Source organism: Lethenteron reissneri, chromosome 52 (assembly GCF_015708825.2).
Source record: "Lethenteron reissneri isolate LAM-NWPU_2019-01 chromosome 52, ASM1570882v1, whole genome shotgun sequence".
Lineage (NCBI taxonomy): Eukaryota > Metazoa > Chordata > Hyperoartia > Petromyzontiformes > Petromyzontidae > Lethenteron > Lethenteron reissneri.
In genome coordinates this window covers 10,774,007-10,793,051 of record NC_083830.1, presented here as the reverse complement: position 1 = coordinate 10,793,051, position 19,045 = coordinate 10,774,007, and the positions used below count along the sequence as shown (strand labels likewise).

Sequence of the window (19,045 nt, the reverse complement as noted above, 5' to 3'; positions counted from 1 at the left end):
GAACTTCTTTCGCACCGTACGTAGCCGACCACGCTAATCGGAGGTGCGGGGGAAGGACAAAAAACTAAACGGTGGAAGGACAGAAAACTACTCTTCCACACTGACCAGACGTGTTCTCAGATTCTGGCGTACCCACACTTCACCCCACCACCACGCGCGGCCTTGCCGATGGACCGACTGTGACGCACGCATTTACGTGCCGCTGACCGTCAACACCGCGTCAGCGTCCCACGCCCGCCACCAGCCCCCCATCCACCCCCCCCACCACCACCCCCACTCCCTCCATCACCCCCACCCCCCCCACCCCGAGGTGCGACGACCGTCAGCCTGCCAGCGTCGTACCGTTGATGAGGTACGGGTGGTTGCAGCACTTGCGCAGCTCCATCATGGTGTTCATGAGGTTGGGCAGGTTGGCCTGGCCGCCCGACGCGCCCTTGGCCAGGAAGGAGAAGTTGCGCTCCAGGATGGCGCGGTAATACTTCTTCTGGATGTTGGTGAGCTCCACCTCGACGATCGTCTCCTCCTTGGGCGCCAGATTCTTCTCCACGTCCTCCTTGAGACGCCGCAGCATCATGGGCTTCAGGATGGCCTGCAGCTTCTGCACCTGTGGGGCCGGCGAGAGGGGAGGGGGGGGGCGCGGGTGGGGGGGGGTCTGCGTCAACTCGGCGACGCGCCCCGGCGGGGGAAGGAGAGTCGGAGTCGCCGTGGCGACGCCGACGGCGACGCCGGCACGGGAACTGAATCGCGGACGGTTTTGTGACAAAGAAGCGGTCACGGAGGGAGAAGCGTCGGAGGTGGGGTTAAACGAGGTCGGATGATGTTCAGCGAGGGGAGAGCTCGAGTACCAGTGACTGGTAGGTTACGTTTAGGGGTCACGTTATGATCAAGGGTGGGACCAGCCATTGGTTCTCATGAAACCTCTGACCTTAACAAATATTTTATTTTTATTTCACCAGGTAAGGCCCACTCAACTTTACAGCCCTTTTTCAGAAGTGACTTGGCCACAAATGATAGCTCAACGAAGTGGTTTATCACGTGGAAATTTATAGCAGACAAACACTCTAAACGTGTGATGTTGATTCTAAATGTGGAGGGGCAAACCCAGACGACCCAGAGAAAAATCCACGTGACCACGGGGAGAGAGAGAGACACCTGAAACTCCAAATATACAGCAGCATGCGTCAGGGTTGGGATCGAACCCACGACCTCCTTCATACCAGGCGACAGAGCTAACGTCGCCACCGCAGCACCCCACCAGCCACTCATACGCGTTGGTTATGAGTAATGGTAAGGGTTAAATGGGAGGACACGTACGAGTAGCTGAATGGCGAATTGGGTCGGGTTAGGAGTTTGGAGTGGCCTGGTTTAGACGTAGGAGACATTTCGCTTCACACGCTGAGGGGGGGAGCGGAGCAAAACGTCGGGACGTCGTGCCTAACGACTCGCCGGTTGCTGAGTGAGGAGGGGGAGGGGGGGGCGACGGCGCTTGCCTGCTCCTCCGTCTTGAGGTCGCCGTACTCCTCGAGGAACGCCGGCTCCGACGGGAAGCGCGCCGGCTCCAGGAAGTTGAGCAGGCTGAAGAGCTCCTCCACGGTGTTCTGCAGCGGCGTCCCCGTCAGAAGCACCTTGTGCTCCTGGATTCGTGCGCGCGCAAGGAAGGTTTGACCGGGACGTTAGACGAGACGCCAGAGAACTTTCCCGGTACTTCCGATTAGCACGCTCGGCCACGTGCGGTGTGAAAGACGTTCAACATACGTACACAGCACATGCACGAGATACGCCAACCAAAAACGCTGAGAGTGTTGTGCCGACTTTTGGTCGGTGTTGAATCTACAAAAAGGTCACCGATAAACCGGAAAGACCACGCAACACATGGAATGTCTCCGTGAGAAAAGGAAATATCTCGCGCCCAGAGAGGAGCCGGTGCGGTTGCCATCACGGCGGGTGGTTTTCAACTGGCTCTTGCCGAACCGGAAGAAAATGGCGATCCCGCTGGCCTCACGTGACACCGGAACCTGGCTCGGGGCCAAGCAGGGCCAAGGGGCGGGGGGGGGTGACGCGTTGATCTTGCGAGACCTCAGTGGGTAGGACAACGCGAGGACGTCACCACGGCGTCACCACGGCGTCTCGGCACCAGCGGCAGTGCAAATATAAACCGTAAGCCTCCCGAGCCGTGCCGGGCTGGCCCTGGCGTGGCTCGGTGGTATAGCGGAGAGGTACGACGAGTGAGACGGAGAGAGGGCCTCGGAGGGACAGGGGTGGTGATCCCTGTGAGGGACAGGGGTGGTGGTGGTGGTGGGCCCTGGAGGATGGCCACCCACCAGGTTGAGCTGCTTGAGCCCCTCGAGGAGCTTGCAGTTGCGGTTCTTGAGGCGGTGCGCCTCGTCGATGATGACGCAGCGCCAGCCGATGTCGCGCAGCTCGGGGCAGTCGGTGAGGATCATCTCGAAGGTCGTGATGATGGCGTCGAACTTGTATGCGCAGGGGATCGCGCGGCCCTGCCCACGGAACGCACGGGCTGGTTAAGGTGCCGCGAGCGCGCCAGCGATTTGTGCAAAGCCCGGTCCGACGGGGGGTCACAGCAACCACATCCAGTAAACCTCTCGCTCATAATTACAGGTGTTTTGAGTTAGGTCGCGTAAATATATAAATGTGTCGTTAAAACTCGCCACCACCCGACACAGCCAACTAGTAAGGGTTGTCACGTAAACAGAACGTGGCCAATTCGTCACTAGTACAGCACTAACCAGTGTGTTGGAGAGCAAAGCCACAACATTTAGCCTACGTGTTAAACCTCTCGCTGTTACTATGGATACTATTAGCACCTCCGATTGGCACGGTTGGTGACGGACGGTGCAAAAGAAGTTCAACGTACAAACATAGTCCAGTCTACCAGCAAAGTATAATCGGTGAGGAATGAATCCCCGGGTGGAACGATTCACCCGTGGTGCTCCCCCCCCCCCCCCCCGCTTCGCCCACCCCGGACCCCGGTGATTCGATCAACTCCCGAGATTCCACGTCACGATTCCGTTTACGAATCGCTGGAGTTTTATTTTTATTTTGTTTAAACACATTGCGGCTAATGTAGTGACCACTATCGGCTGAAGGAGTCACGAGAACCAATGACATCCCGTGTATCGTGAACTTAATTATCAATTTGAATGTACAAAATAATTTTGACTTGAATTAAATCAACCCTTTGCCGGCACCACGAGCTCCGACCAACCCCAACCCACTTCGTGACGCCATCTTTCTTGTCGAGTTTTCGACGACGCATCTTGGGTGACGCGTGGGTACAAAGCCCAGGCGGCGGGAAATGCTCTCGTTGTTGGGCTCTAGAGCGCACCCTCAATGAGCTCCCTCTAGCGCAAGTCCAGTTGCGTCGTGACCATCTGCCGTGAATTGCAATCGCGATACCCGGTGACGCGAGCTGCGCTCTATCGGGCTCACGTTTTGTGTAGTAAGTCAAGTTAAAAAGAAGAAATAGCTTCCTCGAGCGTAGGCCCTTCCACCAGCAGTGGTGCGAGCAAAAACAAATGACAGCACTGCGCCTCTACGTCATCCTGATCGCACCATCTCGGGTCGGGGGGACGCGCGACGAACACTGGGAGTGACGGCCAAGCGAGCGCGGCGGGGGACTCACCTGCTCGTCGCGGTGGTGCATCTCGTACTGCTGGATGATTTGGCGACTCGCCAGGCTGCCGTGGTACACGATGGCGTTCAGGTCGGTCCACGTGCGGAACTCCCGCTCCCAGTTAGCGATGGTGGAGAGCGGCGCGATGATGAGGAACGGCCGACGGATGCCCACGTACACCATCTCCTGCAGGAAGGTGATCGACTGGATCGTCTTTCCCAGCCCCATCTCGTCCGCCAGGATGCAGTTTTGCCTGCGGGGAACACGAGACGTATGAACGGATGGACGGATAGATGGATAAATTGGACATATGCAGAGACAGACAGATGAAACGATGTACAGACACACAGACAGACGAAGGGACAGACGGACGAAGGGAAAGACGCTTGGAAATTAAGCCAGGCAGACCGACAAACCGACGCAAAGATGGGGGCCAGACGGATGGACAGTCAGACAGATGAAACGAACAAACGGAAAAACACACATGGAAGAATGACGGAAAAACAGACGGACAGACAGACGGAGACAGACAGACGGACGTCCACGGTGTTAATGACGCGAGCAGCAACAGCTCGTGGCGTCCCCGCCATCCCGTGGGGAGGAGAGAGGAGGAGGGGGGGACACTCACTTTTGGTACCAGTTGAAGAGCAGCCAGTTGAGGCCCTCCAGCTGGTACTCGCGCAGCTGGTTGCCGTTCTTGTAGTCGCGCGAGCGCTCCAGCTTCACCCACTCGTTGGCCGGCGGCCGCTCCTGCACGGCGGTGGGCGTGGGGGGGGGGGCACGAGAACGCATTGAGGGCTGAGCGGATCTAGCAGTGCGAACCCCCCCCCACCCGCTCACAACAGGTGGTATACCGGCAGTCCTCGCCTTACGAACAAGGTGACATTCCCAAGAGGTGATCGTAAGTCAGTTAGAATCTCTCAGAACTCAATGTTTGATTGCGCTTACACGGGGCAGTGTTATAAAATGCGTTACGGTTCGTTTTATGATTTATACGATTTTTTACTTTTTTTATGTATTAGTTTATGTAATTTTTTTTTTCTCCGATGCGTCATGTCTGTCACGGAGACGGAGTGTGTTTTTTGTTGATGAAACCAGAACTTAAGAGCTTCTTACCTCACAGGGTCCTTCAAAAAAAATAAAAACTCAACTGTCAAGAAAGGGAAGCGTTGATAAACTCATAAATAAGACTGCATAATAAATAAATACTGCATAATAAAAAAACATAATAAAGTGACGTGAAAAAAATCAGGTTTATCACCTCGAGTCCTGACGCTGGCTTGCTCGTCGGAAAGGGCATGGGGGGGACTCATTACATCCCGTGGAGGAGGATAGCTCCGCCGAGCAAAATCGTTCCGCGGTTCGGTTCGCGAGTGCGAGCGAACGTCCGCAAGTCGGACGGTCAAAAATAGTCACACCTTATGGCGGTCCGTTCGTAAGGGCGGATGTTTGTAAGTGGGACGTGCGTGTCTCGGGGACTGCCGGTAGATACAAGTATGTGCGGCACAGATCACAACGACAAAGATCCCCCCCCCCGGATGACCTCAGACTGTTGAGGAAAGTGCTGTTATAGCGAGTAGCACTGGTGAAGGCTGGCATGGCACTGGAAGGGGGTGGGGGGGCCAGCACCACACCCGGCCACATTTTTCTCCCGAGTGGCGATGTTTACACACTGCACCAAGTCCTCATTTGAGGTCGAGTCGACCTAGGGGAGGCCCAGGACCAGTTCATATCATCGTCACTGGTGTTGGCCTTGAACGGGATTCGAACTCGGATCGCTGGGTTCAGTGCGCAGCACGCTAACCGATGCGCCACCTCTCCCCACGTACATCACAAACACACATTCTCAAATACAAGTGTTCAGGTAATGCACACACGCAAACACAAAAGTACAAAGAAACAAAGATCCCCATATAGCCTCATTAAACATAGGGTAATGTGGTTAGCGAGCACCTATTAAGGTTGGAACGGTAAACGAGAAGGTGACGATGCCAGTAGCATGCTCGACCCAACTGTCTCCCCAGTGCAGACACGCACAAATGCTCGTAAGCATGCGCATACACACTCAAATGCATTCATGTGCACACAAGCACACACAACCGCACGCACAATGTATGCGTACACACACGCTCACGCACGCCCATGAATGAATAAATGAAGGCATTTGCGCACAGACGGACGCAATGGAAATGCACACATGCACCCGCGCACACACACACAAACACGTGCAGGCGTGGGCAAAAACAAACATAGGTGAGTGCTTGGTAGTTCAAATCACAGGCCACGGATCCGACAAAAATCAAACACCGCAAAGTGAGAACAATGCGCGCCACCCTGCCACACACCTCCACTCACTCACCACCCCCACCAACGCCCCTCCTCACCGCCAGCCTCACCGCCAGCCTCACCGCCAGCCTCACCGCCAGCCTCACCGCCAGCCTCACCGCCAGCCTCACCGCCAGCCTCACCGCCATCCTCACCGCCATCCTCACCGCCATCCTCACCGCCATCCTCACCGCCATCCTCACCGCCATCCTCACCGCCATCCTCACCGCCATCCTCACCGCCATCCTCACCGCCATCCTCACCGCCATCCTCACCGCCATCCTCACCGCCAGCCTCACCGCCATCCTCACCGCCATCCTCACCGCCATCCTCACCGCCATCCTCACCGCCATCCTCACCGCCATCCTCACCGCCAGCCTCACCGCCATCCTCACCGCCATCCTCACCGCCATCCTCACCGCCATCCTCACCGCCATCCTCACCGCCATCCTCACCGCCATCCTCACCGCCATCCTCACCGCCATCCTCACCGCCAGCCTCACCGCCATCCTCACCGCCATCCTCACCGCCATCCTCACCGCCAGCCTCACCGCCATCCTCACCGCCATCCGCACCACCATCCTCACCGCCATCCTCACCGCCAGCCTCACCACCATCCTCACCACCATCCTCACCACCATCCTCACCGCCATCCTCACCGCCATCCTCACCGCCAGCCTCACCGCCAGCCTCACCACCATCCTCACCACCATCCTCACCGCCAGCCTCACCACCATCCTCACCACCATCCGCACCACCATCCTCACCGCCAGCCTCACCACCATCCTCACCACCATCCTCACCGCCAGCCTCACCACCATCCTCACCCCAACACCGCCTCCCTACGGAGGTCCCCCAATTTCCACGTCTGCCAGACTTCCTTTCGCACGTGGAGTCCCGACGACGTCAATTAGCGCTCGACGTTACTTTCACGCGCCTCCCACGCGACCGGCGGTCCTCGCGCGGGCCGGCGGCAGCTCCACCGCCGTCACAGCCGCGTGCGGGGGCCGCTTTTGACGGCTGGCGCCGGGTGATCGCCAATCCGGTTAGCGCTGCCATCGGGGCTGGCACACATAGCCAGTCTGCTAGTCCCCCCCCCAAAGTGATAACTCGAGGTGAACTCCTCTCTCTCTCTCATCTCTCTGCGCGAGCAGAGAGGGGGCACGCGGAGTGTTGTACCACAACTGTGCCCAGTGCAAGTAGTGCCAATACGGGGGGGGGGGGGGGGGGGGCAGCCATGACATTCTGGTAGTGAGCAGAGATCTCCTCAACGCTTTTACTCCTCAAGTCATCTACTGGCTCACTCGCCAACCTTGGCGCGAACATAGAAACACGCGCACGGATAAACGCTGCCCATCAACTCCACACCATACGAAAGAAGAGAACGTAAGCATGGGCACTCTGCGAGCTCACAGTACCACTTGGGTGGTAGTGCAGTTTCAGCACAACAGGAGTGGAAGTTTGCAGGGTCACTCCAGATCGGACAACTCTAGTGGGGTCTCATAAAAAACATTCTGGCGGTCACACACACACCACCCCCACTCTGGCGGTCACACACACACACCACCCCCACTCTGGAGCGTACCACTCTGGTGGTCACACACACACACACCACCCCCACTCTGGAGCATACCATTCTGTTGGTCACACACACACCACCCCCACTCTGGAGCGTACCATTCTGGTGGTCACACACACACACACCACCCCCACTCTGGAGCGTACCATTCTGGTTGTCACACACACACACCACCCCCACTCTGGAGCGTACCATTCTGGTGGTCACACACACACACACCACCCCCACTCTGGAGCGTACCATTCTGGTGGTCACACACACACACACCACCCCCACTCTGGAGCATACCATTCTGGTGGTGTCCAGTTTGCAGGTGCGTAGTTGCTCGAACTCAGTGATTTTGGTGGCGTCGACGTCCTCCCGAAGCTCCCAGGTGCTCTCCTCGTACGGCAGGGAACACCACTTCACCAGGAAGTACGTCACCGGCTGCAGAAGCACACACACACACACGCATAAACACAACAATCCCCCGCGTAACCTTGAATAGACTTTTGGGGCAAGGCAATATCACATGCAAACAGAACCCCGTTCTGCCCTGTTACATATAATAAAGTTTTTCAATCATCGGCCAAACTGGCTTTCCACACCGATATTTTTTGTGTTTTGTGTGTAGTGTTGTTGTCCTTCCCCCGCACCTCCTATTAGCACGGTTAGCTACGTACAGTGTGAAAAGACGTTGTACATACACGCATACAGCATTAAGCAGCAGCATTAGTTTAAGGAGGTAATTTCAAAATTGGCTTTGCCCTCATCAGGTCTCATCGGCTGAACCAAGCTAGGGTTGCCACATGTTACTGGCATGACCACCTGCACTAAACTATATAACTAAAAAAAGGCAAGAGAGTGTACACAAGGTAGCGATGCGTCGTTTATCACGGAAGGATCGTCCGAGGTTGTGTAACGGTGTCTCCACGTGTTTAAATCATCGGCCTGTTGGGGCGACCTCTGTCTGCGAGCACATATTTAGGCCGCCGCAGTGCACGGGGTGGTGGGGCGGGGTTGGTTTGTGGCAAACACCGTGCCCAGCCACCTTTGTCTCTCTGGCAGCAATGTTTTTAAGAACCCCCGTGACCAGCATGGGGGAAGTATGGTGAAACGATTCCCGGTGACAATTGTTACCGTTCCACAAAAAATAAAACTGAACCACAGAGAAAATTTTTATTGGCGCTCTGAGCGCGGAGTTACAAAGGCACAGGAACGCAGGGCGCCAAAACCACAGTGCCGGGGAGCAACGCCGAGCGGCACAACACGGCGCTGCGTTTGAGAAAACACCGCTAAACGGCGGCTAATTTAAATATTTAATAACAACGTTTAATAAATAACAGTGTGGGTCCCACTCACACGCGCACATGACAAAACACAATTTACGCGCGCGCATATGCGCGCACGTGGCAAGCGAACAGCTTCGCCGGGTTAATTAATTCGTTTCTCAACCGCCGTGCGCACCACCAACACCACCAACACCACCAACACCACCAACACCACCAACACCACCAACACCACCAACACCACCAACACCACCAACACCACCAACACCACCAACACCACCACCACTGCGAGCGCTCCGATCGCCCCGCGCGCTGCTTGTGCGGCTGCCAAGTGCTCAAACACGGTTTGCTGGCTACGCTTCTGCCACCACCATCACCACGATAACTTAACCAACCCCACCGTTACTACCACGTTTAACGAACAGCCACCGTGATAACCTAACCACCACCACCGCGACAATGCACCACCGGCATGGCCAGCACCACTCACCGGACCATCACCATCTCCACCGCCACTACTAACATTAACGCCGCCAACACGGTCACTGCTACCCACTGCCAAAGCACCATGACTGCTGACAACACCACCATCGCCATTACTCCCATCGCCAACCCCACTCCAACTGCCCACACCACACTACCGCCACGACTATCATCACCAGAACCACTACCACCAGACAAAGATCCTCCATATAACCAGAAGATGCTTTTGGGGCAGGTGCTGTTAGCGAGCACCAATGAAGGCTGGCACGGCACACAAGGGGGTGGGTGGCCAATAACACGCCCGGCCGCCTTTGTCTCCCCAGTGGCGATGTTTACACACTGCGCCAGGTACTCATTTGAGGCTGAGTCGCCCAGAAACGGTTCAGATATTCGTCACTGGTGTTGGCCGTGAGAATCTAAATTAGGAAGCTGGGTTCGTAGCAGAGCGCTAACCGCTATACTACCGCTCCCACTATCATCATCCCAAACACAGCCACTTTCCAATTTCACCAAAATCGCCCTCGTACACAACCACTACCACAAACACCACCACTATTACCACGACCACCCACCAACATTGCCACCACCACAGCAGTCACAATGCCAACATCATCAAACACACCAATACCACCGTCACTAACGATACTACTCACTGCCCAGACCAACTAATATTAGACTGTTGGGGCAACTGCTGTAAGCGAGCACCTACGAAGGCCAGCATGGCACACGAGGGGGTGGGTAGTCGGCACTACCGGCCGCTTTTCTCTTCCCAGTGGCTGATGTTTTCACACTGTGCCAGGTACTGATTAAAGGTTGAATCGACCTAGGGGAGGACCAGGACCGGTTTGAATATTCACCACCGTGATTGGTTGTGAACGGAAACTGAACTTGGGTCGCTGGGTTCGTAGCGCAGTGCGCTAACCACTACGCAACCGCTCTCCCGATTACTAACACCACCACCACCGACCACCATCACCCAGCACAACAACCCTGCCTCGCTGTGACCCCCCCTTTAAACCTTCGCAGGCACCCTCCTCCTCCCATCACTTCCCGCTGGGCTGACACCCCTCCCCTCCCCCACCTCCTCTCCCCCCCTGTTTACACCCCCTCCCCCCCGGGAGCCCCTGCTGCCTGCTCTTGATTAAAAACCCTGTACGCGCCGCGCGTGCGCGAGCACCGTGTGTTTGGGCGACAGATGGCTTATTAATCAGCGAAGCGCGCTCCCAAAAAACCCCAAAGCAAGGGTCCTTAACCCGTGTCTGTACACGCGGTGCGGACGCGTGGACCGGCGCACAGGCGTCCAGCGGCACCGCGCCTCCACACGGAGCACAGAAACGGCGGGGAGCATTCTTCCGATAGACGGGAAGACAGTCGGGCATCTGTCTCTACGCGAGTCTATGGGCCATGTGTGAGCATGAGAGTCTATGGGTCTCGACGCGAGTCTATGGGCCCCTGTGTGAGCATGAGAGTCTATGGGTCTCTATGCGAGTCTATGGGCCCCTGTGTGAGCATGAGAGTATGGGTCGCTATGCGAGTCTATGGGCCCCTGTGTGAGCATGAGAGTCTATGGGTCGCTATGCGAGTCTATGGGCCCCTGTGTGAGCATGAGAGTCTATGGGTCTCTATGCGAGTCTATGGGCCCCTGTGTGAGCATGAGAGTCTATGGGTCTCTATGCGAGTCTATGGGCCATGTGTGAGCATGAGAGTCTATGGGTCTCGATGCGAGTCTATGGGCCCCTGTGTGAGCATGAGAGTCTATGGGTCTCGACGCGAGTCTATGGGCCACTGTGTGAGCATGAGAGTCTATGGGTCTCGATTGCGAGTCTATGGGCCCCTGTGTGAGCATGAGAGTATATGGGTCTCTATGCGAGTCTATGGCCCCTGTGTGAGCATGAGAGTCTATGGGTCTCTATGTGAGTCTATGGGCCCCTGTGTGAGCATGAGAGTCTATGGGTCTCTATGCGAGTCTATGGGCCACTGTGTGAGCATGAGAGTCTATGGGTCTCGATTGCGAGTCTATGGGCCCCTGTGTGAGCATGAGAGTATATGGGTCTCTATGCGAGTCTATGGCCCCTGTGTGAGCATGAGAGTCTATGGGTCTCGACGCGAGTCTATGGGCCCCTGTGTGAGCATGAGAGTCTATGGGTCTCGACGCGAGTCTATGGGCCCCTGTGTGAGCATGAGAGTCTATGGGTCTCTATGCGAGTCTATGGGCCCCTGTGTGAGCATGAGAGTCTATGGGTCTCTATGCGAGTCTATGGGCCCCTGTGTGAGCATGAGAGTCTATGGGTCTCTACGCGAGTCTATGGGCCATGTGTGAGCATGACAGTCTATGGGTCTCTACGCGAGTCTATGGGTCTCTACGCGAGTCTATGGCCCCTGTGTGAGCATGAGAGTCTATGGGTCTCGACGCGAGTCTATGGCCCCTGTGTGAGCATGAGAGTCTATGGGTCTCTATGCAAGTCTATGGGCCCCTGTGTGAGCATGAGAGTCTATGGGTCTCTATGCAAGTCTATGGGCCCCTGTGTGAGCATGAGAGTCTTGGACGGGGGCAGGGAGCCAACAGCACGGACTGCAGGGTGGGGGGTACATTCCTGGGCCACGTGGTAGCAGAGGAGCGAGCGACCTCCCTCTGATGAAACAGAAGAATAGGTGCGTTTACCCTTTCTGGCAATAACACACAAGGCTTTAAGATGTTCAAACACCAAATAGAAACCTTTTGTGCAAGGAATCAAGTATGTATTAACCACACATACTTGTGGCAAAACATGCCAACAAACATGCTCTGATAATGTACAATGCATCGTCTTTGTAACTGATTGGCCTACACCAGAAACAACCGTCTTTATGGCCTAGTCTCACCAGTGTTAGATCAGAGAGCGCCAAAAGGTAAGCAGCACAAAGGCAATCGAAGTAACAGAACACTTACAGCTCGGGCCAAGCAGTTATATCTGTGGGACACCTTTTTGCCAGTATCCAAAATGATGAAAAATAAGAACGGGCACTCCCAATACCAATTCCCGCTACCCACTCCGACCACACCCGGGCACTTGCAGGCAAGCCCTCCCTCTGCCCCCAAGCACGCGGCGGCCTCAAAGCCGGCTTAGAGCTTCCGAGGTCCGACGGGGTGACGACTCGGTCAAGGCCTGAAGTTGCAGGCGAGTCGTTTTGACCGCACAGCAGGGCACGTGCACGGCACGCTCGGCTTTGGTGTTTTGGAGATGATCTGCACGTGTGGCTGTGCTTACTCTTAACGGCACAACCTCTATGCAGCATACAGAAGTGCGATTATAAACTTATTTTCTTATCTTCATTTATATTTATGGAGAGCTCCTCTGCTCAAAGCGCTCTCTATAGCGTAGTTTAAAAGCTGCCACAATAGCCGAGTGGTTTAGATGGCAAGAGGCAGTAATAGGGTTGAGGAATGAGTGACCGTAACAGAGGGCACGTGGGGGTCACGGAAGGGCGACGGGGAGAGACAGGACGGAGTGGTGGGACGAGGAGAGGGAAGAGGAAGGGAATAGGCGATGGAGAAGAGGTGGGGAGGCTTTGAGAGAGGAACAGATGGAGGTAAAGGAGGGGGACCGCTCAATCAATGTACAGGGGAAGTTGATTCCAGTGGTTGAGTGCAAGGAAGGAGAAACCCACTAAAAACAGCTGATTAACCTCCACCGGAAAAGTGCAAGTGAGGTGGGCGAACAGACACACACAGACATACACAGACACACACACAGACGCACTCACATACACACAGACACACACACACACAGGTGTGCACACCAACCAATAGCAGCAGGTGTCTGCCCACACCACTTGGTGTCCCGTCTACCCCACGCGATGTCTTCCTACCACACAAGGTACCCCCCCCCACCTACCCCACCAGGTAACCGCCCCCCTCCCCTACCACTATGTAGGTCCATCTCTCCCCCCAACCACCCAGTGTCCCCACCTACCCCACCCCCCGGTGTCTCCACCCCCAACAGGTGCCCCCCCCCCGCCACCAGGTGTCCATGCCACACCACCACCAATACCACCAGGCGTCCGCACATCCTCCGCGCTCACCTCCCCGCTGTCCTTGTCGGTGCAGTGAGACACCTCGAGGATCCTGTCCACCTCCACGTAGTCGGGGTTAAACGGCTCGTCGTCCATCTGGCGCGCGCACACACGCACACACGCACACACGCGCACACGCACACACGCACACGGGGGTGGGGTACGGATGTTAGGGATGACGTCGGCAAGGTGACGACAACAAGCGGGTGGACAACAGGGGGTCGACGGCAAAGGGACGACAGCGCCGAGAGGGTGGGGATAGCGATGGCACCGTGGCGATTGGGGTGCGGCGTGCGGCACACGGGGCGTTACCGGCAGCGCCGGCGCGGTGGAGGGAGGGGTGGCGGTCGGGGGGGGTCGCAGCGGGGCCGATACTCGCCGCACCGGAGTGGTGCGGTCCCGAGTGGGGGCGACCGCCAGGCATGGGAGTTTGGCGGCGAGAGGGGAAATCATCAGATTCCTGCAGTATAAATAATGCATATTCTGATTCTGAATGTTCAGCTCGTTGGAGGGAGCCGCTCAATACCACGGGTTTAGTGCAGAGCGCAGCTGCCCCGGTTGTTTAACTAATCGGACACTTGACCATTTATCGGTTCGCTCTCCGGCTACGTACGGTGCGAGAGAAGTTCAACATACATACAATTTAACAACACGTGAGCTTTCGCGACAAATATTATTCATGACGGTTGTTTGGGTTAGATCGCGTAAATATGAATGTGTCGTTAAACCCACAGCCAATTAGTAAACAAAACGTGCAAAATACTCCTTCAGCACACCGGTGTGTTGGAGAGTAAACCCACTATAAGATTTACAATTTGATTACCGTGATGTTTCGCTGGCGATTTAAACATCCAGCCTCATCAGGCGATTTTTGGTGGCGGGTTAAGGACGCATATATTTATGCCATCTAACGCAAGACAAAAACCTTGATTATGAACACCTACATATGGTGTGACAAGAGGGACACGTAGCCTGAAAGCGCGCTCTGACCAACCACTTGCGGTTTCTGGACCAACCTCAACAACTTCCACAGCAGCCACCTGTGTGCCTGTATCGTGAGCCAAGTTTTATCGGCGCGACGTCCCGACGTTTCGCTCCACGGGCTTGAGAAGCCGCGGGGGGGGGGGCACGTGGAGCGAAAACTACGGTTGCCAAACGACGCGCGGTACAAACGCGGAAACATGCCGGGGGAGCTGCACGAGAATCCACATTAATGTTTGTACCATTACAGCCCTACCGGCTACCATTACGCCCGGTTATTAAATCGGTAACAGATGCCGTACAACCGCCCCTCTTAAGACTCGCGCTTCACTCATCCTCGCCCGGCCACGGAGACCGGGAGGGGGGGTGGGGCTCGCCGCCACGGAGAGGAATTAATGCCACGAGACCTCGGTTGCGATTGCTTCCTCTACCCCGTGATTCGTGTTCACTCGCGCCTAGCGCCTAGATGGAGTCGCTCAGACTTTTTTTACGCCAAACAACCCCACTTCCCGTAGTTGTTGTGGGCATCATCGACGGATCGCGACTCTCTCCAGTCCACGCAACTCGACGCACGCTCACTTCCCCAACTGGGTTGCTACGAGCACTCTCAACCGGAACGCCCCTCTCCATCACGCAAGCCAAGCAGGTTTGTGCCTGGACAGCCCATCCAAGGACAACCTGCCACGCTTGTGGTTGCGGTCTGCCCGGCTGTGGCTACACGACGTGCAAAAATGTTGTCGTGCTGCACGTCTATGCTCCCCAGCCTCGCAAACCCACAATGGGCGGCGTGGCGAAGTACAGACAAACAACCGCCACGGATCAGCAATTCTATCGTCAAGTCTGCACACCGGAATTCTCCAGCCAGTCGCCCAGGCGAACCGCTGGGGCAGACGACGCGGGCAGCCGTCACAGCTCCAATGGGCTCCTCTCAACGCAAGCGCAGCCACCTCAACTCGGCAGCGCCGGTTGCAGGATTACCGGGAGGGGGGGGGGGAGCTCCAATCGGAACAGCGTGACAGACAGGCGGGCGAAGCCGGACTCCCCACACCCCCCGCCCACGCCACCAAAAAGGGCTGTCGACTCGAGCGCCAGCGCACGCTCCCTCGTTCCGCCGAGTTCATCGAGTGTGCCGGATGACCGCGGTGGGTCCGGCGCCCCCGGAGGCCGGGGGAGCGCCCCGTGCCGGGATTGAGAATGCCGAGACTCTCTCTCGCCCTTCGCCGGCTCTCGTGCGCCGCAAACCGCTCCCCTGCTGCCCGGCGCCGTCGCCTCCGCGCGGCGATTACAGCGCCGGGGCCGCAGAGAGCCAATTAACGGCGCCCGGGCACCTGATCGGCCTACTAATGAGGCAGGTCCGCCCGCTCCCACGCATCGACGCCATTAGGAAGCAATTAGCAGTCGCGCGCGCGCGCACGCACGACGCGTCAAAGCGGGCCTCCGGGGGTTAACAGCTTGGCCCCTGGCGCGAGCAAGCCGCCACCCGCGTCGGCGTCGCCGGTAAGGCGCCAGCGCCGGTACGGCAACTATTGAAACCGTCACCGCGAGGTCGCACCGGGGGCTGATGGACGTCCCCGACGCGGCCGTATGCGCGGGCGGTTAAAGCTCCTCGACGCGTCGCTGGCGCGCATCGCTAGCGCACGTGCGATCCGCGCCGGATTTCGCCAAGAGTGGCCCCCGGGGGAGGAAGGAGTTAAACCGCTTAAGATGAGTGGGCAGCCTGTCCTACAGACGGGGTGCAGTGACGGCTCGCACGGGACGTGTCCTCACTCACCTCAACCCCCCGCTCAAGACATTCACTGACACTCGCGTCTCTTCATCGGTCAACGCCCCAATTCGCTGCCCTAGGAACTCCTGACACCCGAGTTAGATTCCCCACCATTAACATGGGTGGAGGATACCTGAACCCATCCTGGGCTTTCCACCTAATGTTGACTCGGCTTAAAATGCATAGCTGGTGTTATGAGTACACGGCGCAGCGTGTCAACATCGCCACGAGGGAGACGAAGGAGGCCGAGTGTGGCGCTGAAAACACCGTCGCCTCGTTGCGCCGCCATGCCGGCCTACATAGACTAACAGCGCCGACCCCCCAACAGCTTGTGGCGCGCTACATGGGGGGGGGGACCTTTGCCTGCACACTTGTAGCAATCCCAGAGGCGTCGCGCACACGCACACACGCGAGGTTTTGTCCGACTCCTCAGAGCTCAGTGCCAGGTCACACAGCAGCGGACGGCAGGGCGCTTACAACCGAGCGGTTGGCAACGACGCGGGCCATTCAATTATCACTCCCAACAAAATTAAATTAATTAAAATTAAGACGAAAATTTGCATGCAGATTCCAGACACTTGTAATGAAATTTCCTGATGTCATCAATCCAATTACCGCCATCATTAATGCCCGATTAAATTCCAATCTCGGTCACCGCTGGGGTGCGCCGCATGAATTCGTAAAAACTGTGTGGGGGGCGGGGGCGAGGGGGGCACCCCCCCCTTCTCCTCCCTCTCCTTGCCACTTACACCCCCCCCCCGTGATTATTAATAATCACGAGACAATATTAATAATCACGAGACAATATTAATAATCACGAGACAATATTAATAATCAAGATACCACGTTGGCAGCAGTGGCATGTCGAACTTCTTTCACACCGTACGTAGCCAACCGTCCGAATCGGAGGTGCGGGATTTTTATTTTACCAGGTAAGGCCCACTGAGCTATATGGCTTTTTCAGAAGCGACCTGGCCCCTGGTCACAAGTGATAGCTCAACGAAGTGGCTTCTCTCATGTGGAAATCTATAGCAGCCAAGATTCTAAATGTGGAGGGAAAAACCAGAGGGCCCCAAGAAAAATCCATGCGACCACGGGGAGACATGTAAACTCCAAATGTACAAGTGACAGGGTCGGGATCGAACACACGACCTCCTGTATACCAGGCGAGGCAGTTAACAACATCTCGCCACCGTGGCACCCTCATATATTGTGTTTATATTTTATGTAAAGAGACAGATATGGGAGGACACGGTCCGATTATTTACGTATCGCATCTGCTTAGTCAACGAGCCATTTGCCCAATAAGGTTACCTATTATTTATACAAATTCATATTTACACACACACACACAGGCCTATCTGACGAGATGCGCACGCGGAGTGGGGAGAGTGGGCCAGCGCAGGCCGACAGGAACGCGTGCGCCCGGCGCGCTCTTCGGCGGAGAAGATCAGAGGGCCTCCACCTTGAAAAGCTCACTTGTATTTTGCGCGACCGCGTCAGATCCCCTTTTCTGTTCACACGTTCATAGCACCCACCCCCATATTTCCGTGGAATCTAACTTTAGAATTGTGATAGACAATCGCGGTCGGGACGGAATCGGCCCGAGCTGATTCGCGCCGCAGGGCATCTGTTATTTAAACGCTGATTAGTGTTTGCGCAGTATTGTTTATTTCTTGCGTGGGCAGACGACGCACTTGTTTTTCCTTCGATTTCCATTTTGCGTAATTGCGGTTTACTTTTGTTTGTTTTGCTTTTGTTATTTTGCCGATCAGTTTAATTCTTACCTAGTTAAACTCAAATAAACTTAATTGTCTTCATCAATAGTATATATATGCAGATCTTATTTCGCACCGTACGTAGCCAACCGTACTAATCAGAGGCGTGGGGTAAGGACAACAAACGAGCACACCAAAAGCATTTCTAAAGAAATTAGTTGTCAATCCAGATGATTTAAAAGTGTGAAGCTCCAGTAGCTTCATAACATCGGAGGAGCATTCCAGACGGCTGCAGAGCCGTCTGGGGCGCATCTGAAAGCGCGCAATACAGTGACCGTCTTTGTTCTATGGTCAGCCTGCAATAAAGGTTTGGGGATTGGGGGGGTGTCCACCGGGCCTCCCCACCTCGGCAAAGAAGTTGTTGAGCAGCGCCTGCTTGGCCTTGTAGCGCTTGATCTTCTGGTGGACACGCTTGTCCCGCTCCAGGTGCGGCACGGTGGCCCACTCGCAGTGCAGGTACGAGCTGGGGAACGGGGCGGGGGTGGGGGGAGGGGGGGGAGATTAGGGGAGGGGGGAGCACCACATCACACTCTGGCCACTTTCATTCATCGTTTTGCACCGTGGGCTCGAAGTGCTGAGCTCTGCATGGCGATTCACACACGTCGGCCCGCTGCTGCTGCTGCTGCTGCTGCCACTGCCACGACTCCTACTACTGCTGCTACTGCTGCTGCTACTACTGCTGCCATTGCTGCCGCTGCAGAGAACAAACCTGAAGCACCGCTCTTGTCATGTGTCTGACACCAAAACCGCATCTGTTTCTTTAGCCATTAGAGGGCTACGGTCCCAGCTAACAACTCACTGCCCGGCGACTCCAAAAATAGGTCACGACCAGTGGTTGTGATTTAAGTCAAGGATCGGTTACTTTCTTTCGTCTTCAGTCTCATTGATAAGTTTGTGCGGTTGCTCTGCCTCATTTTTCTCCCGCTGGATGAAAGTAGCATTAGCGTACCATTAGCGTGTTCAATTCCCACTCTGCTCCCTGTTGTTGGGACGGTAACATGTCCTCAACTCTTTACAGAATTGGTGGTTGGAAACGACAAAACGGCCACACATCCAGTCCTGCCGAGCTGGTGGCCTGGATAAGGCCGCACGCACGTAAGCAACCTCTGCGTGTGCAATTGTAGATGTTGACGTGAACACCATCACACTGACGCAGCCTCCAACCACCCCCCACCCGGG

At 56.0% G+C, this 19,045-nt stretch overlaps 1 protein-coding gene across 1 annotated transcript in view; it reads right to left on the bottom strand.

The window, feature by feature from the left end:
- Window positions 1–19,045, bottom strand: part of LOC133355972 (chromodomain-helicase-DNA-binding protein 7-like) — a 109,197-nt gene that overhangs the window by 37,709 nt on the left and 52,443 nt on the right. The window contains exons 9-16 of the mRNA XM_061573441.1: window positions 18,212–18,329; window positions 13,352–13,438; window positions 7,827–7,964; window positions 4,263–4,384; window positions 3,644–3,887; window positions 2,322–2,498; window positions 1,491–1,634; window positions 343–604 (exon numbers count right to left, since the gene is read on the bottom strand). Coding sequence (XP_061429425.1) covers window positions 343–604; window positions 1,491–1,634; window positions 2,322–2,498; window positions 3,644–3,887; window positions 4,263–4,384; window positions 7,827–7,964; window positions 13,352–13,438; window positions 18,212–18,329 — 1,292 coding nt within the window. The remainder of the gene's footprint in view (window positions 1–342; window positions 605–1,490; window positions 1,635–2,321; window positions 2,499–3,643; window positions 3,888–4,262; window positions 4,385–7,826; window positions 7,965–13,351; window positions 13,439–18,211; window positions 18,330–19,045) is intronic.